General features: G+C 32.4%; 4 protein-coding genes across 25 annotated transcripts in view; 1 reads left to right on the forward strand and 3 right to left on the reverse strand.

The window, feature by feature from the left end:
* Positions 1 to 18,509, forward strand: part of LOC100749032 (kinesin-like protein unc-104) — a 35,371-nt gene extending 16,862 nt beyond the window's left edge. The window contains exons 5-30 of one of the 19 annotated variants that reach the window (XM_024372325.2): positions 194 to 539; positions 736 to 991; positions 1,269 to 1,271; positions 1,464 to 1,621; positions 1,939 to 2,078; positions 2,649 to 2,687; positions 4,545 to 4,679; positions 4,859 to 5,305; positions 5,699 to 5,901; positions 5,983 to 6,100; positions 6,813 to 6,985; positions 7,562 to 7,740; positions 8,217 to 8,354; positions 9,476 to 9,613; positions 9,969 to 10,087; positions 10,726 to 11,095; positions 11,184 to 11,274; positions 11,403 to 11,518; positions 11,666 to 12,206; positions 12,350 to 12,539; positions 12,877 to 13,124; positions 13,250 to 13,552; positions 14,139 to 14,426; positions 14,508 to 14,644; positions 14,721 to 14,822; positions 15,004 to 15,103. In XM_024372325.2, the coding sequence (XP_024228093.1) occupies positions 194 to 539; positions 736 to 991; positions 1,269 to 1,271; positions 1,464 to 1,621; positions 1,939 to 2,078; positions 2,649 to 2,687; positions 4,545 to 4,679; positions 4,859 to 5,305; positions 5,699 to 5,901; positions 5,983 to 6,100; positions 6,813 to 6,985; positions 7,562 to 7,740; positions 8,217 to 8,354; positions 9,476 to 9,613; positions 9,969 to 10,087; positions 10,726 to 11,095; positions 11,184 to 11,274; positions 11,403 to 11,518; positions 11,666 to 12,206; positions 12,350 to 12,539; positions 12,877 to 13,124; positions 13,250 to 13,552; positions 14,139 to 14,426; positions 14,508 to 14,644; positions 14,721 to 14,822; positions 15,004 to 15,103 (5,078 nt within the window). Of the gene's footprint in view, positions 1 to 193; positions 540 to 735; positions 992 to 1,268; positions 1,272 to 1,463; positions 1,622 to 1,938; positions 2,079 to 2,648; positions 2,688 to 4,544; positions 4,680 to 4,858; positions 5,306 to 5,698; positions 5,902 to 5,982; positions 6,101 to 6,812; positions 6,986 to 7,561; positions 7,741 to 8,216; positions 8,355 to 9,475; positions 9,614 to 9,968; positions 10,088 to 10,725; positions 11,096 to 11,183; positions 11,275 to 11,402; positions 11,519 to 11,665; positions 12,207 to 12,349; positions 12,540 to 12,876; positions 13,125 to 13,249; positions 13,553 to 14,138; positions 14,427 to 14,507; positions 14,645 to 14,720; positions 14,827 to 15,003 lie in introns of those variants that run through there. The other 18 variants (XM_024372324.2, XM_024372330.2, XM_024372328.2 and 15 more) reach the window with 18 other exon arrangements.
* Positions 18,324 to 19,399, reverse strand: LOC100741289 (exportin-4). Its single transcript, XM_003485518.4, has 2 exons — positions 18,977 to 19,399; positions 18,324 to 18,903 (listed from the first exon to the last, which is right to left on the reverse strand). Exons 1-2 carry the CDS (start codon positions 19,022 to 19,024, stop codon positions 18,622 to 18,624), a joined length of 330 nt encoding a protein of 109 aa, XP_003485566.2. The 5' UTR covers positions 19,025 to 19,399; the 3' UTR covers positions 18,324 to 18,621.
* Positions 19,400 to 19,537: 138 nt separating this feature from the next.
* On the reverse strand, positions 19,538 to 21,135 carry LOC100749228 (protein FRG1 homolog). Its single transcript, XM_003485501.4, has 5 exons — positions 20,782 to 21,135; positions 20,616 to 20,692; positions 20,251 to 20,543; positions 19,866 to 20,065; positions 19,538 to 19,789 (listed from the first exon to the last, which is right to left on the reverse strand). Exons 1-5 carry the CDS (start codon positions 20,838 to 20,840, stop codon positions 19,642 to 19,644), a joined length of 777 nt encoding a protein of 258 aa, XP_003485549.1. The 5' UTR covers positions 20,841 to 21,135; the 3' UTR covers positions 19,538 to 19,641.
* Positions 21,136 to 23,583: 2,448 nt separating this feature from the next.
* Positions 23,584 to 26,705, reverse strand: LOC100749343 (SHC-transforming protein 1). 4 transcript variants are annotated; one of them, XM_012393841.3, is made up of 11 exons: positions 26,451 to 26,705; positions 25,933 to 26,040; positions 25,770 to 25,840; positions 25,613 to 25,673; positions 25,372 to 25,545; positions 25,116 to 25,279; positions 24,791 to 25,029; positions 24,563 to 24,712; positions 24,371 to 24,498; positions 24,196 to 24,306; positions 23,584 to 24,117 (listed from the first exon to the last, which is right to left on the reverse strand). In XM_012393841.3, exons 2-11 carry the CDS (start codon positions 26,029 to 26,031, stop codon positions 23,983 to 23,985), a joined length of 1,332 nt encoding a protein of 443 aa, XP_012249264.1. In that variant the 5' UTR covers positions 26,032 to 26,040; positions 26,451 to 26,705; the 3' UTR covers positions 23,584 to 23,982. The 4 variants fall into 4 exon arrangements, with proteins under 4 accessions (XP_012249264.1, XP_012249262.1, XP_012249265.1 ...); XM_012393839.3 differs by having other exon boundaries at positions 25,933 to 26,060; XM_012393842.3 differs by lacking the exon at positions 26,451 to 26,705 and adding an exon at positions 26,238 to 26,444.
* Between the last annotated feature and the right edge of the window lie 103 nt (positions 26,706 to 26,808).

Here is a 26,808-nt window from a genome sequence, read left to right on the forward strand (position 1 = left end):
TTTAATATGTATTATCAATTATTCAATTATTCAATTATTCAGTAATTATTCAATTTGCATCAAATATCAGCAGGAGTTTTACTACTTATGACCAACAGTATATGTACGACACGATATAGTTTTAGCTACTAATTTTAATTATTTGAAAATTTAATTAATAATTAATTTGAACAATGACTTTGTTAACACGTAGGTTACAACGTCTGTATATTCGCTTACGGACAGACCGGTGCTGGCAAATCGTACACCATGATGGGTAAACAAGAAGAAGGTCAAGAGGGAATAATACCTCAAATTTGCAAGGACCTCTTTAGAAAAATCAGTCGCAATTCAAATGAGTGCCTGAAGTATTCTGTTGAAGTGAGTTACATGGAAATATACTGCGAAAGGGTGCGGGATCTCTTAAATCCAAAGAACAAAGGAAACCTTCGTGTACGGGAGCATCCTCTGCTTGGACCGTACGTTGAGGACCTGTCCAAATTGGCGGTGATGTCGTATCAAGATATTCATGATCTTATCGATGAAGGAAACAAGGCGAGGTATGCACATTAAATACAAAATTAATGAAATTTAATAATCCAAACTGATTAAAACATCTAATTAATTGAAAGATTAGTATTATACCTTTAATATATAATATATTATAAAAATTGCTATAAAATATATTTGATATTTTATTTCAAAATATTTTATTTCAAAATATTTTATTTCATATATCTTATTTTCTTTTTTCAGAACGGTAGCAGCCACAAATATGAACGAAACGTCTAGCAGATCTCATGCCGTATTTACGATATTCTTCACGCAACAAAAGCAGGATTCTGCAACAGGATTAGTGACAGAAAAAGTCAGCAAAATCTCCCTGGTCGATTTGGCGGGTTCTGAAAGGGCTGATTCTACTGGTGCAAAGGGTACGAGGTTGAAAGAAGGTGCCAATATTAACAAAAGCTTGACGACCCTTGGAAAGGTCATCAGTGCCCTTGCTGAAATTGTAAGCAATATTTTTTACCTATAAGAAAATAATGTATAATGCATAGTAGGAAGACGATTTGAAATTTATATTTCTCGTATGAGGGAACGTAAGATTACGATGAAATTGCTTTTTTATTTTATTGACACAAGTCATATAAAAAATGGATACGTTGTACAATTGGTTGTACAGAAGTTGCACAATTTTATTCTTTCAAAGTTACGTAGATGTTGCCTAAATTTCACATTAACGAAACCCATGTCTTCTGTTTACTCTACTGTCGTTTATGGATTTTTAGGCGGTAAGTTCGTGTATCCATGATCTTTTAACTCACTTATTTAATTTAACAATATTACAAATCAAATGTATCGTAATATTTTTAATTCGTCAAATATGTGATAATTACTTATATTTTGAAATACATTGAATGTTAGTCTGCTAAATTTTTGTATACAAGATGGACAGTGAATGAGTCCTTGTTTTGGTCATCTAGGCGACTAAAAAGAAGAAAAAGGCTGATTTCATCCCCTATAGAGATTCTGTTCTAACGTGGCTTTTGAGAGAAAATCTAGGAGGTAATTCTAAAACAGCAATGATTGCGGCAGTGAGTCCAGCGGACATCAATTACGATGAAACCCTCTCCACCTTACGGTATAGTTACTCATCACCCTTGTAATTTTGCTATTTTCACCTTTATTAACTGATCTTTTTTTCAAGCATTTTTGTTTTCTCAAAAGTCTCACGACGATTCCAGTGCATAGTTATTTAGAGTTGTAAGAATTTTTGGCATCAAAAAATTTAATGAATATGAATAAATCTCCTTTCTTCGATAGTTTATTTGTATAAAATAGCTAACTATATAAAATAACTTGTAATAGGCTGCATGTTTTTTTGTAATTGTTCCCGTTACTATCATATCTACTTTTGTGAATAATTATTTTTATTATTTTTACTTTGGTAAACTACAGATACGCAGACAGAGCGAAACAAATAGTTTGCAAAGCCGTCGTCAACGAAGACGCGAACGCGAAACTTATCAGAGAACTCAAAGAAGAGATTCAAAAATTGCGGGAATTGCTGAAACAAGAGGGTATTGATGTGCAAGAAGGTAAGTTGGCTTTTCACCATATAATATCCGAATTTTAAAGAGTGATGCCCTCTTTCTCTATACAGGCATACAGGCATTTTATGACATTTGAATTTGAAAGTCTAGTAATCTGAGCACATTTGCGTGTGCCTGATAATCTGTCAGGGTTGGTTTGTTACGTTTTCTAATAATTCTATAATGAAAATACTTTTTACGGAAGAGTAATGTTTGAACACTGGTTAAACTGTAAACGAAATATGGTATTTCTTCCATTAGACGATACTCTTTCTTGATCATTGATATTCCTCCCGTGTAAAAAAAGAAAATATGCTATAAATGATTTAATAGGTTGCAAAAATAATTTTTCGCAGTGTTCTACGCGTTTTAGTAAACTTGCTCGTGTAAAAAAGAAAAGAAATATTACTGTAAAAATATATCAAGCTGATGGAAAGGACAAACGATGATAAACAAAAAGATATAGAGAGAAATAAAAAATAAGGAGAAACAAATTGTAAAAAAGTAGTGCGCGGTAGACAAGCCACCATTTACATAGTACATTTTTTTTCTTTGTTTCCCCTGTGCTTGACGTAGGGCCAGATGGTAAAGTCACATATGAAAAGAAAGAATCTAGTAAGTAAAATAACCGACAATCCACACAACGAAAAGTCTTATAAAAGCCAGACAATCGATCACTCTTCTGCGCCTGTTCTTTGAACGTCCGCTTCATTCACGGCCAAGTGCATAATGCGTGTCATCTATCTATCTATTTCTATCTCTCTGTGTTTTTGTCGATTTTCCGACAAAATTCTCTTTACATATGCTTCGCGATACGCATTCTGTTTTTTCCTTTAACATATATATATAACCCTGTGACAACCAGTGCCTAATGATTATCATTGTTCCTGCCTCTCGTAGGCTGCATAATTAGCGGCTTTTAGCGTTCCTCGTTAAAAAAAATATAAGAATGAACATGAATAATAGAGAAAGGACACATCGTATGGTTGCATAGAACGCAACATTCTTGTGTATTTTATAAACCAACGTTAAATTAAACCAATGTACAATCGAGTCACTCAGATGGATTTTTCGGTGCAGTATTTTAGTAAGCAGCATATGAGGATAAACGGATATCTTGATCCTTGTTACAATTAATCATTCGTTACGATATTACCATATTTTTTGGATTACAATAGATTGTTGTAACTAACCGATAAAAACCAATCGTTACAAGTAATTCGATATTGATCGGAAATTCAGAAAGGTAGCATTTCCTCTAAGATAAACTTCTAAGTAGATTGTGGATGTTGATGGAAATTCATACTTTTATAAACACAAATAAAGAAATAAAAATTAAATGAGGATTTTTGTATATTATATACATTCTGTATGTTTTTGCACTTTTAAATATATAAACATCTGTAGTATAGTTATAAGGAAAAAATAGTCATATAAAATGTAACTGATTGTGTTATGAGCCGAACAATTTGATTGAGATCAATGTATCATCGTCATCATAATATCATTCTTTAGAAAAATCTTGTTAGCGTCTTCGAGAGAATCTTAAATGATATGTAAACATGTAATTACAATTCATTTCGCGTCGAGCGGCCACATATGAATTCAGGCTTTATAGTTTTCCATTGTGTCAGAATTCCTCTCCAGTAAACACGTGTTGTTTGCCTCGCTTATTATCCACTTAGATCCATCACTTTGTTCCCGAACCAGCCTAAAGGTATTGCATGGCACTCGACAATGAACATCTCGAACGCATCTCGGACGCAGTGACACGAGCACCGTTTACTAGACTTCAACCAAAGTTTAATGAACATTGTAGCTGGATAGCAATATTTGATTGAGCGCTGCGCTTGATTTGCATAAATATATACGGATCGTTTGTATTTGTCATCTTTACAGTATTGTATGCCACGAAGATATTTTTTATTCTCAAAAATTTGTGAAGTATGCAATCTCAATTTTATAATCAGAGATTTCACATTGAATTTCATCCCTAATTTCTTTTAAGATAGAACGTTGTTTTATATGCGATAATCAAAATAAGAAAATGAATTTTTAATATTTTGTAAAATTTAATCCTTTGGTATTTCATAAGAAAAAAGATATAAGTTTTAATGTGTTAATTTTCATGTACGTGAATAACTTTGAAACAACTTTCTTTTATATACAACATATATTATTATTCAAAGAAGTTCTCTGTTCAATGAAATAATATAATAACAGCTTTTATTCATGAAGGAGAATGTCTAAATTACATGTTCTATTTCCTGTTTTTTCTAAAGAACATTTTTCATTGTGATACGGATCATGGGACAGATCTTGGCAAAAATTTTCTCTTTCACTTACGCCACTGCTTTAGTTATGGCTTTTGATGTTTCCGAGACGCGTGTTATACCCCTGGCTGAGACTCGCCATTCTAAATTCAACCCCTTATACTTTCTGTATTTTTATTTGATTCTATTTATCTCACAGGGGATGAAATCGTCCGAGCAACCAAACGCGAGGACGACGTGAAGGAAAGTCGGCCCAGAATCGCATCTCACACCACATCGACTATCGCTGAAGAAGCAGTGGATCAATTGCAAGCTTCAGAAAAACTTATAGCCGGTAAATGAAATATTAATTTTTTTAACAAACTACATACACGAAAATAAATTCTATGGTTAGATAAATATTTTTTTAAAGTTAAAAAAGAACGCTATTGGAAACAATTATGTATATATATAACACTAAACGAAATGATAAAAATTAGGAGCATACGAAATTTGCTGTCATTTACTTCTCAGAATTGAATGAAACATGGGAAGAGAAGCTGAAACGAACCGAGATAATTCGTTTACAACGCGAGGCAGTGTTCGCCGAAATGGGGGTTGCTGTGAAAGAGGATGGAGTCACGGTTGGTGTATTCTCTCCAAAAAAGACTCCTCACTTGGTGAATCTGAATGAGGATCCGCTCATGTCCGAGTGTTTGATTTACTACATCAAGGATGGCTTCACACGTATCGGTAGCGCCGAAGCTAACATACCGCAAGATATACAGTTATGTGGTCCTCACATACTGAGCGAGCATTGCGTCTTCGAGAATCACGAGGGTATTATTACCCTGATTCCGAAGAAAGGAGCTTTAATTTACGTTAATGGACGTGAGGTCACTGAACCGATCGTTCTGAAGACCGGATCTCGCGTCATCTTAGGAAAGAATCATGTGTTCAGATTCAATCATCCTGATCAAGGTAAGTAGTGTATATACTTTGTTCTATGTTTAACCCCTTACACTCGATACCATTTATACCTAAATGCCCCCAGTAAGAATAAGCTTCGTACAAGCATGGAAGACTGGGCATTAAATTTAAATTTGACTACGTACGGCAAGAATGTGTATTGTGCGTGTGTAATCTTTAAGAGTGCGATATGATTGGCAGATGGAAGTTATGTGTGAACTGTTGAAAGATTCAGAACTGAAAAAGTTGTTCTAAGAGTTATTCTTATTACATTCTTTATTTCTATCTTATTACTAAATATAGCTTTATCTACGTTATCTTATATTTAATGAGGAGAGACCCGCCTATAACCCAACATGTCTACAATGATATTATGTGAAAAAAGATATTTTGTTGACTGCGCAGTCCGTGAACGAAGAGAGAAGGGATCTCCCGCAGAAACTCCTGGAAATGGAGAAACAGTCGACTGGAACTTTGCACAGATTGAATTGTTGGAAAAACAAGGAATTGATCTAAAAGCTGAGATGGAGAAGAGATTATTAGCTTTGGAAGAACAATTCCGTAAAGAGAAGGAAGAGGCGGACCAATTGTTCGAAGAGCAAAGAAAGGTAAGTACAACTAATATTTTATAAACTAATGGATACTCAATGTGAATATTCATACATATGGTTTCTTGTATTTTTACGTAGAACTACGAGGCTCGAATAGACGCACTGCAACGACAGGTTGAGGAACAAAGCATGACGATGTCAATGTACAGCAGTTATACCCCCGAAGACTTTAACAATATCGAGGAAGATATTTTCGGTGAGTACACATATTGAATGGTTTTTAAAGTTATGATATAGCATATTCTGACTTTTTACAATTATTGAAATTCACGTAAGCAAGATAGTATAAGATCAACAATTATGGCTTGAACTATCATAATTTCAAGCCAGTGATCTTTGATCAAACATTTTTCACAGTTCTGTATACGAATGAGGAATGATCACATATGTAATAGATCGTTATATTCCTTTCGTTAAAAGGTTTGAATTTGTAATGGACTCACCTATAGTTTATATCGTAAACTTTTTTAGAAAAGTCTAACTAAAGGGGCATACACCGTTGTCCGTCATATAATTTCAATTTCATTCCATTACAAATTTTATCATTGTACGGATCTGTGAGACGATCAGATGGTGGTACGTAACGAATTGTTAATAATATGTTCTCTGAATGTACGTTGATTGTTCGATTTTGTCTTTCAATTAACTTGCGATGCACGCATGTAGTTAACCGGTATGACATCACTATATTTCTTTTGTGCTCCTGAAATTTTTACTTTTTCCCCATTATTAAAAAGTTGTTGGCAGTCTCGAGGTATGTTTCTTAGAAAGATCGCTTGTCGCAAAATGAAATGGTGTATCATCTGATCGTGGACAGAACGCCAGTCGCTTCTTTTAACGAAGGAACCAGTATCCACGAAATGCTTGGCTTCTCTGACTGTTTTGCCTGGTAATGGCTTGCATTTCAGTCAACCCCTTGTTTGACGCAGAGAGCAACTGGACCGAGAGAGAGTTCCAACTGGCCGCTTGGGCCTTCCGCAAGTGGAAATATCATCAATTCACAAGTCTTCGGGATGATCTATGGGGCAACGCTATATTCCTCAAAGAAGCTAACGCTATTTCTGTCGAACTCAAAAAGAAGGTACATCCGTGGTTCATTCTTCGATGAACTAACGAAAACTCAAACCTTTATACGGCTCTTTCTTGATTATGAATCATCAACATTCATATCTTTCATCATATCTTTTGACATTCTTTCAAGAGCCATCATAAACATTTGATCAGTTTCACAAAGATAATCAAATATTTCAAAATAAATTATTCGAAAAAAGCTTTTTGTTAATCAGTCATCGGTCATAATATTAATTTAAGCCTGAATTACTGAAACTTAACAGATTTTCAAATTTCACAATTAATGCACTTTTGCGTACCCCCTTTTTGACGTTCTAATAGTCAAAAAAATACTTTGTATTCGCAAGTAATGACTTTATATTCCCATATCGATCCCTTTGTTGATCTAATTGTTTAATCTTTTATTCATCACTGATATTTTGTTTTATTAATTCCATCCGCTTGTTTCGTACCTCACCATCACTTTTATAATTTAACATTTCATTGGTCGTTTCATTTTTTCACAACGGTACATCTTTATGTTTATTCCAGGCGATAAAAGCTTTTTCTACTTTTGCTTCATAAATATCATATATATCCTTTTTAGGTACAATTCCAGTTTACTTTGCTCACGGATACGCTTTACTCGCCGCTTCCTTCGGATCTCTTACCTGTCATTGACGACGAGGAAGAAGAAGAAAGGCCATTCCCGCGTACTATAGTTGCTGTAGAAGTTCAAGACACGAAGAATGGCGCGACACATTACTGGACACTCGATAAACTTAGGTGTGTTACATTTTATTTGACATTTCATTTCTTGAACATGCTTTACCTTATCATTTTATGTTTATATATACAGGGTGAGTCACATAATTTATTTCAAACTCTAGTACATATCTCTCGAGTAAAACGAGATATCAGAAAGCTTTCTTATTGCCACCTTTCTTCTTATTGCCATTATTTGTACCGAATATGATAGCTACCAGCTATTTTACAATCTCATTTCTTTTTTCTAATGTCAGTATCAAATGCGAAAAAATAAAATATCGTTCCTTTATCGATTTCTTTATTCTCGGCCATACGATCAGAATCGGTGTGTTGGCAGCACTTTAAATTCGTCGTACGATCGAATAGTGAGTCGATTAAAGAACTGATAAGAGTGCGGATTCGCGGATCAAGATCTACCATCGCTTTTAATTAGATGCGTGCTTGGATGAAACCGCACAGGGACACTCACGCAAGTAATACGTGTTAACTTATAGACAGCGCTTGGAGTTGATGCGACACGTGTACAACGAGGACTCGAGCCCCAGCACTCCGGAGGCCAAAGAGGATATTTTCCAATGTCTAACCGCCTACTCTAATCCGAAGTTCTCGCTCGCAAATCTTTTGCCTTCGAGGTTGGTGCTCGAACGCGTGAGACTCTTTCCTCTTTATCGTCACACGCTTCACGCCCATCCTCTAACTCTGTTAAATTTTTTATATATACGAATATGTGCAAAATGTCGGTCTTAATCTCGTCTTATCACCGTATTTCTGCTACGTCTCAGTACACTGTCTGTTTGATTTAAACAGTTTCTCTATTCTTCCTCTCTTCCTTACCAACGAAATATACTTTCGCTTTGCAATTGTGCTAAATTCAACGAAAATGTACATTGATCAAGGATCTCTGCATGGCCAAGCGTGTTTAGTCTGTTTGATATTAACAATCGGAGCGGAATTAACCCCTCCGTATATTTTACAAAATTCTTTTATCTTATTTTGCATCTTATTTTTTAGTATATTTACATTTTTCTCTTTTATTTCCTCTTTAGGCAGTCTAGAGTTTCGTTGTACCAGTTTCAACGATTAGAATAAAATGAGAGAAATAGTCTGTATATTCTACATATTGACTAAAGAAATCTATAATCAAATTTATTAGATTGGCATTAACTGAAAATTAGTCGAAGGGTTTAACTCCTGTACACGTTTCAATTGCGTCCCGCTGAACACGTGCGCTCCTTGCTGCTGAAGTTTTCTCACATTATCGCTTCGTGACTTCACCGTGCACGTGTCACTGCGAATTACACGAAACTATGATTAAACAACTATGATCGAACAATTTTGACAAAAATCATATAGAATATTCTAGCTGTTCTATATCATCGTAACTCGTAACGTAACTCTTTCTTACTATGAAAATACAGGGACAGCAGAAGTATGTAAAATGTTGTCCTTAATATATCAACTTTATTACTTAGATGAAATAGAACTTGCATTTTTACGAAAATTTCAGTCACCGTTTAAGAAAAATAAAAGACACTAAAATTCTCATGTTATGTCCCTTTATTTGAACATCTACAATATCTGTCATACCACTTTCGAATACATCCGAACACAACACCACGCATACGGTGTAGTATTATGTACAGAGTGTCCTTCACTGTGCTTCTCGACAATGTTTGATTACGTTTTTATCTTATGGCTAAGAAAAATATGAACCGATTAACAACGGAGATTCGACGTTTTCGCTTTTGTGCAGACAAAGACTTGAACTGATGCGAGAAATGTATCACAACGAGGCAGAATTGTCGCCGACATCCCCGGATTTTAATATCGAGTCCATCACTGGAGGTGATCCATTCTACGACCGTTTTCCCTGGTTCCGAATGGTTGGCAGGTTCGTAAGAAACCTTTTTAAACATCAAACATTTCCAAAATCTATGCTTTACATTATCTTTTTTATAAATGTTTAACAATCTAGCTGACAGATGAAACGAATCTTCATAAACTTTCTTTTGAGACAGTGAAGAGTACATTTTACAAAGTAACCATTACCAAAAATTGTATTTTATAAATATTTAACGACCTAGTTGATAAATGAACCAAATATTTTAATGAACTTTGTTCATATGAATTATTTATTAATTAATATGAAATATTTTGAGTTGTATTTGTAGTGTCGAAGCATTTTGACGTTTATGGCCCTATAAAAAAACGTTGGTAATAAATGTACAATTTGTTTGTTGCCATAGGTCTTTCGTATATCTAAGCAATCTTATGTATCCCGTACCATTGATCCACAAAGTAGCGATAGTAAACGAAAAGGGAGACGTAAAAGGCTACTTGCGTGTAGCTGTGCAAGCTGTTGTTGGTACGTAATCAGTGTCTGTATATTTTCTTTTATTATCTCCTACCTTAAGTTTATTTAACTCCTTTATTTCCTCTGATGGGGGAAATTAAATACATATTATGTGACTGATTAGGCGATCTTAAGTTAACCGCATCGTTGAAATGCGTATACCTCCATGTATATTACCAGTAATACAATTGATTGCGAAACAATGTCGATACAATGAAATTAGACAACAGTTCCACCAATTATTTCAGAAGTAATTAAAGAAGTAATTAAAATTACGTTATCGTCATATAATTTTACTGTTGTATCGTTTCCTTGCTCTGTGGATTAAAATATTTATACGCGTACACTATTGTTCATATAAATTTAAACTTAGTATTTAAAAGATGTTAGAATAATATATTTTACTATTCGCCACATATACACATTTAAATAAGTAAATATATATACATAATATATTTTACATACTATTCAATACATACGCTTATTACTTGGATATCACTGCTTGTATTAAATATCAGAAGTCTTTACGTCAGTTTATATCAGTCATAATGAGAAATTTATTGCACGCGATCGATAAGAACACGAAACGCGTTATATTTTGTGGAAAAAGTATTCTGGCGTAGGATTTTCGTAACGAACCCTTGTTCCAGAAGAGGAAAACAGTGAATACTCAAGTGGCGTCAGACAGTCAGCTAGAATTTCTTTCGAGGACGACTTGTTTGGAAATCAAAAACAGAACAAACGCAACACTCTGTTAACCCAGACTCTTGAGAAGAACCGTCAAATTCTGTTACACGAGGAACGCGTCGTGGAGGGTCACAACGAGCAAAAGGAGGTGAAAGACGAAGACGATATCGGCGATGCAGACAGTGGCAGAGGGGATAGCTCAGTTTCCAGCGACATGAAGGAAGAGGATCTACCGGATCATTTGCAACTTGGCTCTGAATTCACATTCAGGGTTACCGTGTTACAGGCCATGGGCATTTCCACCGAATATGCTGACATTTTTTGCCAATTCAAGTACGTTTAGTTTGATATAATACAATAATAAAGATATTTTATGTAAGAAATTGATAGTTAATGTATGATTATGATGCGTTACATCTAGTTTCTTGCACCGACACGATGAAGCATTTTCAACTGAGCCAGTAAAAAATACAGGAAAAGGATGTCCTCCTGGATTTTATCACGTACAAAATGTAAGCTACATTTACATTAAAATAAAAAATAAAAAATAATTTGCATTAAATAAAAAAAAAGAAATAATTTATATATGATCAACTTCGATTATGTATTTCTTTATTCTTTTTTCTCGTATACTGTTCAGATCACGGTGACGGTAACAAAATCATTCTTGGAATATCTAAAAACTCAGCCAATCGTTTTCGAAGTTTTTGGACACTATCAGCAACATCCTCTGCATAAAGATGCAAAACTGGAATAGTAAGCATTAAATAATATCTATGAAATCTATCAGTTCGACAAGATATTGTCTTCTTTAATCTTTAAGATGATTAGTTATAACGATTTGGTAAGATATTATTGTCTTTCTTAAATCACGAATAAACTCAGTTGCATTGTATTTCATAGCGTAAGACAACCACCGAAGAGAATGCTTCCGCCATCTATACCTATCAGTCAACCCGTACGTTCACCGAAATTCGGCAGTGTTTTACCATCTCCGAGCACGTCACACGTGCACGCGAAATACGATGTATTAGTTTGGTTTGAGATTTGCGAGTTAGCGCCGAACGGTGAATACGTACCATCCGTGGTCGACCATAGCGACGATCTACCGTGTCGTGGATTGTTTTTGCTCCATCAGGGAATCCAGCGTCGGATTCGAATTACCATTGTACACGAACCAGCGTCTGAGCTGCGATGGAAAGATGTGAGAGAGTTGGTCGTCGGACGTATTAGAAACACGCCAGAACCAGAGGAAGAGGACAATGATTCGTCGGTGCTTTCGTTAGGGCTTTTCCCTGGCGAATATCTAGAAGTACCTGGTGATGATAGATGCATGTTCAGATTCGAGGCAGCGTGGGATAGTTCTCTTCATAATTCGGCCTTGCTCAATAGAGTTACAGCTTACGGAGAACAAATCTTCATGACAATTTCTGCTTACCTCGAGGTACGCTTACTTTTTATTTGAATGTTTTGTATTATATATTTATTAGAGATTTAATCATAGATTATGCGTTGTATATTTAATAGAGATTAAATGCCTCCATAAGATTCGTTCTCTGATTTATTTCTTTATATCATTTCTTTTAGTTGGAGAATTGTGGAAGACCAGCGATCATCACGAAAGACTTGAGTATGATCATTTATGGCAGAGACGCCAGAGTAGGGCCACGTTCTCTGAAGCATCTATTCAGCGGAAGCTACCGCAATCAAGAAGCAAACAGACTCAGTGGTGTTTACGAGCTGGTCTTGCGTCGTTCTTCGGAAGCAGGTAGCCCAGGTTTGTCTTGCTACCCTTAGCGTAGACCCCTCTTGATCCTTTCCCTCCTTGTCGATATAATAGTCGCACAAATTTAGAGAAAGGGGATATTTTGTTAGAAAGATGTTACTACATTATTAGATTATATAATAATAAGCTGCGGTGACAATCACGATGACTATTATATCATGTTATTAACGAATTGGCAATTTTCTTCGTTATGTTTTATTCCTTCTTAAATTATTTCGACAAAGAAATTTCCAATCTTGGCCAAGACGAAACATATTCATACTTCTTTTTAACATTTCGCTTTTCCCACATTCAGTACCCACCCCACTTTTGCAATTGTCTTTTGCAGGCGTTCAGAGGAGACAACGGCGTGTATTGGACACCAGCTCTACGTATGTTAGAGGAGAGGAAAATCTTCATGGATGGAGACCACGGGGAGATAGCTTAATATTCGATCACCAATGGGAGTTAGAAAAATTGACAAGATTGGAAGAGGTGGAGAGAGTAAGACACACGCTATTATTACGAGAAAAGCTCGGTATCGACAAAGTGTCATTCTGCAATAAAATATCTCATGATTTCACAAAGAGTGAGAAGGTAAAGTATCTTATATTTTTAGTCTTATAAAGATCTAAGAATCTTTATATAATATTTAAGCATTTGAGTAGAGGTGAAGAAAAGTTAAGCAAACGAGATACATCCATTATGTTTATTCAATACAGGAGGTCTGCAACATGATGGCGAAAGCGACGAATGAAACGCATGCCAGCCCGGTGAAATTGAAGCGTTCAACTAGTAAAGACGTTTACGAGCCTTGGGAGATGACCGAAAGAGAAAAAGAACTAGCCACAAAGTATATCAAACTTATTCAAGGTCGCATTCCAAGCAAAGAACCCATTCTATTGTCCGACGTTTCACCCGGAGAAGACACTATGGCCGATATGACGGCATCTATGATATCTTCGGTGATATCATCCTCGTCCCAAGAGTCAGTATACGAGAGAGCTAGTGATTACTTAGAGCAGGTAACCCTCCCCGCATGCCTGAGTGCTCCTGCTAGTAGCGGTTGTCCACGCTTCGTCGCATCATCGTATTTTTATCTCGATGGCAAAAATAGATATCTGTTTTTCGAGATTCAAAGAAAAACGATACTCTCTTTCTTCATTCACATTATTATCGGTCATAATTTAATGCCAATAAAATGTAAATTAAAAGTGTAAAATTAAAAACTGGATAACTAATATCTCGAAATGAAAAACAAAAATATTTCTTAACAATTATGAGTGAAGATTGCGAGAATTCGATTCAATTTGAAGGTCGACTTGTCTCTTCCACATACGAGCTTGCAACAAACTCAATGAAATTATTGTATCAGATCGAAGTTCGATTCACGTTCGCTTTTAAGAACGATCAATAATCGTTTGTTACGCAACGTTTCGAGTAGCTTCGCTGAGTGAAAGTCGCGCTTTTAGCGCAATCAGCTTCTAAGAATCGCTTTCTGTCTACTTTGAAACACAACAATTGGTAGACGATGACTCGAGATTTTCGAGTCAAAGACAACCGCAAGTAAAATTGGACACGGTCAGGGTGATGCTGGAGTGTTACTTGCAGGCTGCTGGTATAATAGTATGGAGCAGATCTAAGTCGTGCATCCTTAGGTTAAGTTCACCGGAGAGAGCTAGACTGCAGGAACTGCAGGAGAGTATATTAGCCAGTGAATCCGCTAATCAACCGTGTACAATCGCACCGGCTCCATTGGGTTCATCTTCCCCATCGAAGGAGAATTTGGTACTCTACGTGCCGGAAGTCGAAGAAATTCGCATCAGTCCGGTTATTGCCAGAAAAGGATACCTAAATGTTCTCGAACACAAGACTAATGGTTGGAAGAAACGTTGGGTGGTATGTATATCTCGAATACAGTATTTTTATTTCTCCGTTTTTAGAATTGTTTGATATACTAAAAATATCATTGATTATTAGGCTGTACGACGACCATACGTTTTAATCTTTCGGGAAGAAAAAGACCCAGTGGAGAGAGCTCTCATTAATTTAGCTACTGCTCAAGTTGAATATTCTGAAGATCAATTAGCTATGGTGAAAGTACCAAATACTTTCAGGTGAGTTATATAAAGTTATTTACATGTGGATTTAATCCGTTTTAGACATCTCAAATCGGCATTCTTTATTTTACAGCGTCGTTACAAAACATCGAGGATATTTACTGCAAACTTTAGGAGATAAGGAGGTTTATGACTGGCTGTACGCTATTAATCCTCTTCTTGCTGGTCAAATCAGGTAAGGTTGTTCATTTGAAATTATATTTAAAAAAGTCTATAATCCGATACGTTTATATGAACAAATAAAGATTTTAGGTTTTGAGAGTATTTATAGATTTGTATCACAACATATAATTCATAAAAATTTATTTATAACGTTAATAAATTTCACTAACGAAATATACTTTCAATTGTTACAGGTCAAAACTAGCACGCAAGGGGCCAGCTACAAATCTGAATAACGCTTCGCCTGTTGGTCTAGTCCCGCCCATAGATCAACAGTCGAACCAAAATAAGTGAGTGGCCGACACGTTGGCCGAGGTAACGAGCGTCATTGCAAAAGCCTCCGAAAAGGTGCTTTGCTGGTCGCACTCGGCCTTCGAGTCTCATGATCTCTGTAGCTTTCGATTTTCGGTAGTTTTCGATTATTAAAACGCCTCGAAAAATGCGTACTAACGATTGACTACCAGCTTCGGTAGCCGCCGATTAATATCTCGTGACATCTGATTTAACTACCCGTCAGCCCTTTTACTCCTGGCGACCGAATAGAGAAATGAAAATCGGAACGACTCTTAAATGCAAGGGCATGTTTATCCTTTGACAAAAAAAGAAAAAATGGTTATACGTGTTCGAATTATTGACATTATTACTTTCGGAATCGCAAATACTCCTTCAATGGTCTCTCCGTTCATTTTGATACACGATCAAAATGTACAATAACGTTGATGAGACATCACCACGAGCTCGCGATACCTATCTTATAATATATTCGAATTTCTCGATATTAGTCGGTCGTACGAAGCGATTCTCTTTTAAGCGTGGAACGCATACAGTGAAGAGCAACGTATTTATGCCTAAATAAAACATTCCTAAGACGATCATAGAAAACGAGGCAAGAGAATACACATTGTAGGTATACTCATTAAAGAGAAGATGTGGCGCGAGAGGAAGCAAGAAAGAGAGGGAGAGAACGAGAGAGAGAGAAATAGGGAAAAGGCGATGTAGTGAAATTATGAATTTTTGAGTGTTTATGTCTGGAAGAAAGAGAGAAAAAGAGAACGAAAGGAAGAAGAGAACAGGAATTAAGGAAAGAGAGAAATAAGAGATTCTACACCAAGAAGGGTGCAGATGATTTCGAACGCGAATTCTAAACGGTAATCGTTGAACAATTCATTGTTAGTAATTCGTTTATGTAATTCTGTTTGTCTATTATGACCGTTATCGAAATAATCCTTTTTCCTCTTGTTTCGTGTTGCTGTAGTATTAACCATTTTACACCTCGAATAACGAATACTTGAGTCATAAGTAGAATATCGAGGTCACAACAAATTTCACTCAAATTTGTACTTTTACTGTATAGACCAGTATTCAAACATAAAGATCGAGGTAAACATTTTTCTGTCTCAACAGAGAAACTTCGTAATAACAATACGGATAATTTGCAGTATTATTTAGACGAAACGTCGAGTCAGGTATATTTTTAATTCAGTACAAACGTTCGTTAAAACTTTTATGTCAGTGTTAGTTACTGGCATAATCCTTATTATCATTTAAGAAATATTTTTCTTCGTTGATTTCAGTTATATTCAAATTTTTCTATCGATCTTACCTAACCGAGTTATCAGTGAAAAGCGATTACCAATATATTCTGTTGAACGGCAGATAAAATGGAAAATTTGTAAGCGGATTATTTTCTCGGTTGTTTGTACGCGGAGATTCACACAAAAGTGAGCCCCGCTTCTGTTACCGTTTTTGCTTACTATACTGTTGTAGAGTCTGATAGTTTTATTTTGTTAACGAGGACGTACGTGTCGATGAAGAACAAGAAACCGTACTTTAATAAGTTATATACGCACTCAGCTTTTTTAACCCTTTGAAGCAAAAATTTAGGTGAAACGAACCGATAGTATCGACATTAATCATTTTTCTTTTATATACATGAATTTTATTGCTCAGTACATATTAGCTTTAATTATTTATTTTAATTTATGTTATACTTTTACAACCATATAGTAGTAATCAAATTGCAATTACACACCCCAATTTAAGGGATAGACTGATTATTTATTACTTTTTAATTGAAATTGTAAATGTATTTAATTAATATTGCCAAGTATATAATATATATATTTCACAATTGAAAATTTGTGTGTAGTTATGAAACAGCCTGAAATACGAGAATTTAGTAGGTAATCAATTTTGATTATTTATTTATTAGTGGAAATTTGAATTAAACCGTACAATAAAATGAACGAATTGATGGGCAGAATTACCGCGATAAAATTAATTATTTGATTACGTCGTGTTTCAGTACATCCCCAAAAAATTATATTTCATTTTCCCTAGTATAACAATAGGAGTGCAATGTTGGTTAATTCTTAAAGTTAAATGATTTTTCATCCTTCAAAATGTATGAAAAACTCTGTACAATATTAAAGTTTTTTAATTAACCTTCTTTTTTATCAAAAGGTGATATTTAGTATTGTTAGATTGTTGCTTATGTCTAATAATATATCAAAGAGACTCCAAATCCTGTTTAAAATGGGAATGGTAGAATCCATGTAACATAAATATAGAAAATAAATATAAGAAATGTAATATTCATAATATTAATTCTTGAAAGCAAGCACATTAAAAATCTGAACTGGAGAATGCAAAAAGTGTACTCTCTCTCTCTATTGCTATTTTCTAAGATGTTTATTGTATATCTACAGAATAACTGTACTTACAGACTTAGGATTAAAATAAAGGTTTACGACATGCGCTTTTACACAATAAAATAAAAAATAAACAATGCATAATTCAGATATTCATTCATTTTTTTTTAACATGTAAGAAGACATCTATGAATTGTACAAGAGCATAATACGTATATGTATGCATAATGTATTTATGAATATTACCTACGATACGTAGCATTTATATTTTAATCGTGTTATTTACGCATAATTTATTTGTTATACTATATATGACAAACAACTGTGCATGTAAGTAAATAAAACGAAAAGAAAAGTATTGCTTCAGGGGGTTAAAGACATAATTTATTACTACGTAAAGAAGGAAAAGAAATTGAATATTAAGCATGGAGTAGACAAATAAAAAATTAATTAAAGGAAAATAGGACAAGTGAGCAGAAAGAAAAATGATACGAGCGTTGTGAATAAAAATACAGGAACGCTGTCGATAAGATTAATAATCATTGTTGTTATTAAAAGACAAAATGCGGAATTAAAGGGAGACGAGAGAAGAGAAAGGGAAGAACTAAAGGGGAGAGAATGGAGAAGCGCGTGTGCGCGAGAGAGAGTGAGTGCGAAAGAGATAGCGCGAAAGACATGTTTGCTTATATATATAAGGTATATATATATATATACCTTATATATAAAGTATATTATATAAATATATAAATAAATTTAATATTAACATAAGCATTTTGTCAAATGTCAAAGACCATCTGGAGGCATACGATAAAAAGGCTAACGATGATTTGATCTGTACCAAGTATGTAAGTTCATGTACTTACTTGTTTGTAAGGTAACTAAAAACTCTATTGCAAAAACGTTTTCGTTTTTGATCGTTTGCTATGGAAAAAGACATGCATCGATGCTGTAACTTGTATTTATTATTATTATAATTATTCGATTTTCGCTAGACTCACTGTAAGTGGTAACGTGTAATAAATCGGTCAATAAAAAGCTTACATGCTTAATGAATTCCTTTTGTGACATATCCTTATGTTAAATTTGACATTAAAGGTAAAATTTGCTTTTTCGTTCCTTAAATGGATACAAAAAAAAAATCAATAAAATATTATTTAATCATTAAAAATTCCTGTAATTAGCAACGAATTCATCAAAAGAATTTTTAAATCTTTCTTTATCTCTACAAACATATTTCCAGAGAAAATTTATATGTTCAGTCAACTTTTTAAAAGCGTTGGCTAATCTATGCGCAACTTGTTCATTTGATTGAGTGGGTAGAAGATTTTGTACAATCTGGTTATATTTGTCTTGATAACAACATATCAAATAATAAATAGATATGCACACTTTCGATATAAAATATGAGTCAACTTGACGTGTTAAAATAACAGTAATTACTAACTGAAAAAGAGACATTAATTAGAACAAAATTATATATAACTTAATAGTAATATTACTTTGAAAAATAGGTTACATTTAAGAATGGTGCCATTATTTCACTTTTTGGACGGCCGTTTTGCATATTTTCAAAAATCTGTTATTAAAATTTCAATCATATTACAACACAACATAGATACATCATGACTAAATGAGAATAAACCCAATTCTATCGATGTTAAAAGTGATTGTCGGGCAGTAAATCAAACACTTTTTGAAGATTATCCTTACAAAATGTATTTTAATTTAATTAGAATAGTTTCACAATGATTTTGATACAATAATAAATAATGGTAACTTACTTACTAATGGTAAACACAAATTAAAAACACAATTTAAATAAATTTATACAATAATTGTATGTAAACTGATTAATGACATAAAAATCAATCAGTATATTGTAAAATGTTAATAAAATTGCAGTGCATTTACAAAGTGCATTGCAGTGCAAAGAAAAGAACAAAAAGAATACCTTTTTAATGATTGCAAATGAAGATTATGATGATTTAAGATAATGAATTTGAAAGTTAAATTATGTAATATAATGAATGTACATAATAAATATGATATGTATAAAGAATTTTTTTATCTCAAGCTTGTGATCATATACTTTTTTCATATTTTTATTAAAGATTTATACGTTTTAGAAATCAGTAATTGTCTAAATACATGTTTAAATACATAATGCAATTTTGTATAAAATTATTTACAATATCGATCTGCCTTCATCTTGCTTCTTCTATCCAATAAAGCTTCATGTAAAGTTCCTTCTCGTTTTGCTTTCTCTAGTTTAGAACTATCCTCTTTACTTATTCTTAATTTTTTGTCCTGGAATTTCTGGAACTTTCTCCTATAATATTGCCGATATATTATGTTTCTTATATTATATTGAAAACAACTTTTCATATAAAATTTATACTACTTACACATAATTCACTTCAACATCATGAAGAGAACCCTGTTCCTCTTTGGGAATATCCTTATTTGGATCTTGAGCTTTTTGAGTTATACTTCTTATAGTACAAAACTCAGAAGATCCAGCGGTCCTTTTCTGACAAATAATGTCATCTTCATCTGTAACTGATATGAAACAATCGTTGCTATTTAAAATAGCAAGCTTGTTATCCTAAAAAAATCATAGTTTTTTTCTATAAAATATATATAAATAGTTATATTTTTTTACATTTGTAGTGTTAAATTAATGATAGTAAAATTAAATAAATAATCTCATTCCTTTATACAAACTAATAAAAATGATAATCTTAATGAAATGACTCAGTAATCAAAAATTGCAATGAATAATATATTTACTTGAAATATTGGTTCCCACTGTTCAATCATGCCTACTGCATCACTTCTTCCAATGACAACGCCTTTTTTATCAATACCTAAGTATTTTCCATAACCAGATTTCAATGCAACTTTAGTTTCACTTATTGGAAAAGCTGTTAGAATCTCTTCTGGTAAAGGCCCTTCACCTTCATTATGAGGTGCACCTAAGGTAAATAATCCATTATCTAATGCTTTCATGTAGATATGATTTCCAAATTCAATCGCTACTGTTCCTGTAACTTCTGACACTTGTGTAGCTTTCCACCAACCACCTATGAATAACATACAATACAATTACTTTGATAATCGATATGAGGAAGTACATATATATTAAAATAAAATACCATGACTTATAGTATCTTTATCTTCTGAGGTTATAATATGTCCTTTCTCTTGTTTTTTCAACTTCCTCTTTTTCGTTCTGTAAAAAACAAAAGAAAATAATTCATTATTTCTTAAAATATATATGCATTGAAATGAACATATTATGCATGGGAACAACTTGTATACCTTTTTTTTTCACCTTTCAAAACAAGTTTTCCAGTTCTCACTTTATCATATTCTGACATTTTCACGTTTCTTTATATATTAATTCTTATATATTTATTCTGTAATTTTGATTATTGTATTTAATACAATAAAATATTCTTGTGAATTACAGAAAAATATTTTTTTTGTCACGTACGTAAATATATAGATGAAAAGATTAATAATTATTATTAATATTTTGAATAATAAAGATTATATCAATAACATTGTCATGTTTTACACTTATTCTTATAGACTACAAGAAAAATAAACATCTACGATGTAGTTACTCTTTACTAGTTGTATTTCTTATATTTCCTAAAATTGTATTAGAGAGGAAACTGGTTGTAGTAATATCAGTACCGTCATGTACGCCCTCTATTAAGCTCTGTGTAAACTAACTTGCGCCAAATTCAAATTGTAAAAGATCGTAATTGAAGCAATGAACAGAGACAATTTATCTAAGTAAATATTTTATTTTAATATGATTTTGATAATATATAACCATATATAAAATATATAATCAAAGAAGATAATCGTAAGATAACCATATAAAAATATAATACTTAACAGTCAAATTATTTGCCACTGATAATTCTAATCACTTTCTGATTTGCATATTTATCTAAGTTACTATGGAAAAGAACATTGTCAAGGCACAAACAATTGTTCTTATTTGATCGTAAACACATTGCATTTTTTATGTAACAACCGAAGACACAAGTATACCGGACGAAAGTACGAAAGACAGAATTATAAAGCTAATCCCGACATCCGGACACTATTCTAAAAATGTGGAAATCATGATAGATTAAAGATTTTTCAATTTGTAATTAGTTTATCAAAATATAGTTATTTGTTTCAAGTTTAATTCTTTCTGTATTCTTTCTAAACTATTCGTTAATTCCTCATTTGTTTAATTAAAAATTCCTAAACACGAACAGAGTGCTTTAGCATTCCCCAGGTAATAACCCAGCCTGAAATTCCCCCAGTTCTTGAACAGCACTAGTGCACGATTAATCACACAACTATAACATAATAGGTCTCGACCTTGACATGCGCTAGGGAAAACCGTCCAAAAATTGAGTCGTGACTAGTTGTGAAAAGTACTGAAGACAACAAAGTTCGCGTTCTTGTCTTCCATGTTGATTTTTCATAACTAATCACGACTCAATTTTCGAATCGTTTTCCTTAGGTTTCGGTATAGTTCCCTAATTTCCTAGTTTCAATCGTGATCAATCGTGCATCATATTTATTTTCTTATTGTATTTCTGTCTAGAGCATAAAGCTTATATCAGAGATGAGTAAACTAATTCTGTTTATACGAATGAAATGGAAGGCGTATATACCAAGCATAGACAAATGCTAATTATTTAGATTATGAGACACTACACTAATTCTTGATTTTCACATATGTGGTTAAGAATATGATTAAGCATAAAAAACAAGAAAATATTTCTTTCTACACAAAGTTACGTATTTGAATCAGAGTTAGGATCAGTCATAAGCTATATAAAATTTTTATATGAATATTTATTTTATATCATTATTATATCTCTGAAAGAGCTAGAAAGTAATAATATACGTTATATATAAATTTCGATACTTGCACATACATGCATGTATCGAAATTTTTAAGCAAAAATATAAATATTAGTGATTATTCACAAATATTTAAATTTGTTGTGTATATACGATATTATTCTCAAAGAAACTATATAAGCAATAAATTATCAGATACGATTTAATGTTATAGTCTTGTAGCGTATAATCAATAATTCATACTGTATGTACTATTATCATATATATCTATTTTAAAATTATGGAAGGTAAAAATATTAAATATTATAATTTGTATATTTTAATACTAAAAACATTACAATATAGGCCATATTTAAGCGCAATAAATATTTTAATATATGCATAATATAAAAGTGCAAACGCGAGGTCCTTCGCAGGACTCAGTTCAAATATTTCTGCAAATAAATATGCAGAATACAAAATTCACTTTGATTATTATATATTTAGATAAAATATAAATATACAATTCTCTATTAATATTGGGAATACAAATGAAAATTACCTCACAAATATGGAATCAAAATGTTATACTATCAGGATATTACAAAATTTGTAAATATATATATATATATATATATATTTCTATGCACATAACTATTTTGCGAGTTTTATAACATGAAATGACTAAAATTACAAAACATTTTTTTATGAAAGCCATAATCTATATGGTAAAGTTATATATAAAATTAAAAATGTATAGTTTTATTGTATTCAGTAGTCGGTACCAAATCTCCACTAAAAAATTAAATTGTGGCACACTTTGAGGTGTAGTAATGGCATATGTAAGATACTATTTTGAGTCTTACACAAAAATTGAATTAATTAGATGTAAATTGAGTAAAAAAACTATATTTGATTTAATATTGGGTTATATCGAATAATTGATTTTAGTCAATTTAAAAAAAATTTTTGTCTAATATTTAACAGATGTAACATTGATATATTTTAAGTTGAAAGTTATCTTTTAATATTCGTCAATATCATTTAATGTTATCTTTTTATATATTTTAAGTTGAATATTTAATGAAAAGAGAAATTCATATAGTTTTGCAACTATAAACTTATAAGTATTTGTAAACAATTAAAGATACGTATGTTATGTTCATACGTATGTTATTTAATGGAAGTATACTGGTACTATTTAAAAATTATGTATGAGACAGTATCTCAAAAATTCAATTTAATAAATTAAAAAAGGAATACTGTAAATACTACCATTTTTTATACATATACCTCTTTTTACAAAAAAATTGATACATAAAAATACTTTGATAAAATCTTTTACACACTAATCATCATAATTTAACATCTAATAATAACTTCTTTAATTTTGAGTATGATTCAACACCTCTCTGCACGGTGATATTACTAATAATTATAGGATTATATTTCGTGAAATATTAAGTCTTTCTTTTGATAAGAATAGAACGTAAAATTAGGATAAACCCTCTCCTCTTTCAAAGAAAAGTATTCATGGCATGAAATTTTTGCTATGAAAAGCATATTCAGTATCGAATTTTTTTAGTAAATACTAGTGAGATTGATCGATACCAAATGTGAATCTCATTCGTTACTTTGTGCACTATTATAAGTTTGCAAAAATCAATTATTTGCACGTCTGGGGATTGGATACCGAAGTACTAAAACACTGTCTGCTGATATAATTGGTAACACATTGTCACAATGATGATTTACTAAATGGCTAACGCTATCGAAAACGCGGTCTTTTGTGCGAACCTGGAATTATAATAAATCATAAATTTGCCTTTTTAATGTATGTAGATTTCTTCCAATGTTATGTTCTAAAATACTTACTACGCCTTCTGGATCAATTAACAGTAAATGTTTAGGAGTACCATTGTTCATACCAGTAAGGACATATTGTCCAGGCGAGCCTTGAGATTCTCGAACCAAAAAGTCACCATCCTGTCAAATATGTTATATTGAAAATATACACAACTTATATATAAATATTAATGGCAATACTTACCCTCGTTAACATTGATTCTGCTTCAGCACGACTAACACTACCATGGAACCATATCTCTTGTTTTAATTGTTGCTTTTGAGAATGGGGGCTTAATCTATTCAAATCTGATATTGCAGAACTAAATGGCTCTATAAAATTATATTATGTTATATGCTGGAATTTTAAATGCTATATCAACATTAAATTACTTACGCATATCAAACACATCAAAAAGTGATGTTTGGTCACGATGACTTTCTCTTGTAGCTGCTATGACACTGTCATTTACATAGTTATGTTCAGGAGGAATATTGAAATTCGTTGATGTTCCATCAGAATTCAAGTCAATTAAGTTATCACTTTCTACAATAACAGAAATGAAGTTAGTTTTCGTTATTAAATGAAATTACGAATTATAATAAAATTTTAAAGGAATGTTACCTGCCCATTGTTGATGATGTCTATCAGAATTTATGGAAAATGTGTCATGTAAAGCAGAATTTTGTACATTGCTACGTGACACATGATTTTGAGTAGAATGATGATGTTTTAAATTAGGTAGTGTTGATGCCGAAATTGGTAATGGTGGAACTGGTGGAGGGCCAATATCAGGTGGTACTTTCCCTGGTAGATCATTATAATAATCTCTATCTGCTTCTCGCATGCCATTTAACATAGGGCTGTATTATAAAAAAGATATATATTAAATAACATATTAAAGATTAATTTTATAATAAATAAAATTTGTTTTAATATCTATAATTACTGTAATGAAGCTGGTTTTGTAAGAAATTCTTTAAATCGTAATTCAAAAGCTTGTCCAATAGTAGATATGACATCTTGTGCAAGTCCTCCTCCACACTCTAATACATAACAAGCACGCCATTCTTGCATATTTTTAGCAACATATGCTACAAAGTCTAATATTTCCTATAAAAAAAATATATTAACCAGTTCATATGTCTGGCAATTATATAATACAAATGGTAATAAAAACTAATATTTCATAACATATAATTTACCGTATCTCCACCTGAAGCAAAAGATATACGTGGCATTTCATGTTTGGCAATAGTATGTCCAGTCTCTATGTTAGTCAAAGCTAAGCTACAGCTACTAATAGTTAAATTTATCGTAGCACCTGTATGCTCCATGCGAGGTTTATCTGCTATTGCTCTTAACACTTTCCTATCCACCTTCAAATATAAATTATTATAAATGTAAAGCTGCAATTATAAAAGTAAAAATTAATAATATACATACCCTTCTCTTTTTATCTGCAGATTTTAAACCAGCTGCCTCACAAACTCTGTTTATACATTCTCTAAAAAAAATTTGTTCATAATATTTTTAGTGTTTCTTTACATGTAAAATAAATTCTACATATAAATGTGTTTTAAAAATTTATTAAAAAGCTTACTTGGCAACACATGATCTTGTTTCAAAATCTAAGCTTTTCATAGATGTGTATACTTCAAGACATCCTATATACTGAAAATCATATAATATAATAATTAAACACTTATAATTTGTAAAAAATTATTTTAATGCTACATATTGATAATAGAAAAATAGAAACTTACTTTAACAGTATAGGTAATTCCTTCTTTGCTCACTAAATGATCAGGGTGTAACCATCCTCTGGCTGGTTTACTTATAAAACTACTACCTCCAGTTGCCATTTCTAAATTCTACGCACATAAGTATACAACTACAACATAAGCATTTTAAATATTATACAAAATATAAAATTTTGTACAATAAGATAAGAAAAAAATATCATTCAGAATGTTTTGTAGGCATATTATGTTTGTAATTTTTGTTCAAACTTGAAACTAATAATCATTCATTTTTCCAATTAAATATGTATAAATACAGTATCGCTTACAATGTCTTTGACACTTTGTAATTATAGTTATGATGGTAAGTCGACAATGATTATTACATAATGCAGACAACGTTACTTGACATTATACTTCAATTGAAATACATTTCTGGCAGTGACAACCGAATGCGAATAACTAAGATATTCCGTAAATTGCGAACAAGAAAATTTCGATTAACACACAAATACATGATTTATCAGGAAATGAGATCATACCTCGCAGACGGTTACTGGAATCACACGTCTACGATACAATTATACTCATTTGGTACACTAATCATTTCATAGAAATTTTTTTCGGTCACTATATAAAATGTAGTACTATAATAAATTCGTATTGGTCTGCATTTTCTGCTACACCCAAGTTAGGAGACACATTTATTATCTTGTAGAAAATTCCATAAATGCCAAACAAAAATTATCGACAATTTATTATGTTCCCTTTATCACCGACTGAACCAGTATGCTTTGTCTATTTTAAAATGCATATTTAATATACCATGATTTGTAATCAATTTTCGTATTACACATTTCACACTATGTACAACACAACTTCTCTATTATTCATTACTAA

The sequence above is a fragment of the Bombus impatiens genome, unplaced genomic scaffold (assembly GCF_000188095.3).
Source record: "Bombus impatiens unplaced genomic scaffold, BIMP_2.2 scf_0060, whole genome shotgun sequence".
NCBI lineage: Eukaryota > Metazoa > Arthropoda > Insecta > Hymenoptera > Apidae > Bombus > Bombus impatiens.

Excerpts from the sequence above, each read along its gene's own strand:
- LOC100749228 (XM_003485501.4), bottom strand. The coding sequence starts at position 20,840 with ATGTCAGAATATGATAAAGTGAGAACTGGAAAACTTGTTTTGAAAGGT. Across the intron at positions 20,693-20,781 it reads TTGAAAGGTGAAAAAAAAAG|AACGAAAAAGAGGAAGTTGA; the intron begins GTATACAAGTTG and ends TGTTTTTTACAG. Across the intron at positions 20,066-20,250 it reads AGTGGGAACCAATATTTCAA|GATAACAAGCTTGCTATTTT; the intron begins GTAAATATATTA and ends TGATTTTTTTAG.
- LOC100741289 (XM_003485518.4), bottom strand. The coding sequence starts at position 19,024 with ATGCAAAACGGCCGTCCAAAAAGTGAAATAATGGCACCATTCTTAAAT. Across the intron at positions 18,904-18,976 it reads TAATGGCACCATTCTTAAAT|TTAGTAATTACTGTTATTTT; the intron begins GTAACCTATTTT and ends TCTCTTTTTCAG.
- LOC100749343 (XM_012393841.3), bottom strand. The coding sequence starts at position 26,031 with ATGGCAACTGGAGGTAGTAGTTTTATAAGTAAACCAGCCAGAGGATGG. Across the intron at positions 24,713-24,790 it reads ACATCATCAACAATGGGCAG|AAAGTGATAACTTAATTGAC; the intron begins GTAACATTCCTT and ends CTGTTATTGTAG. Across the intron at positions 24,307-24,370 it reads CAGAATCAATGTTAACGAGG|GATGGTGACTTTTTGGTTCG; the intron begins GTAAGTATTGCC and ends CATATTTGACAG.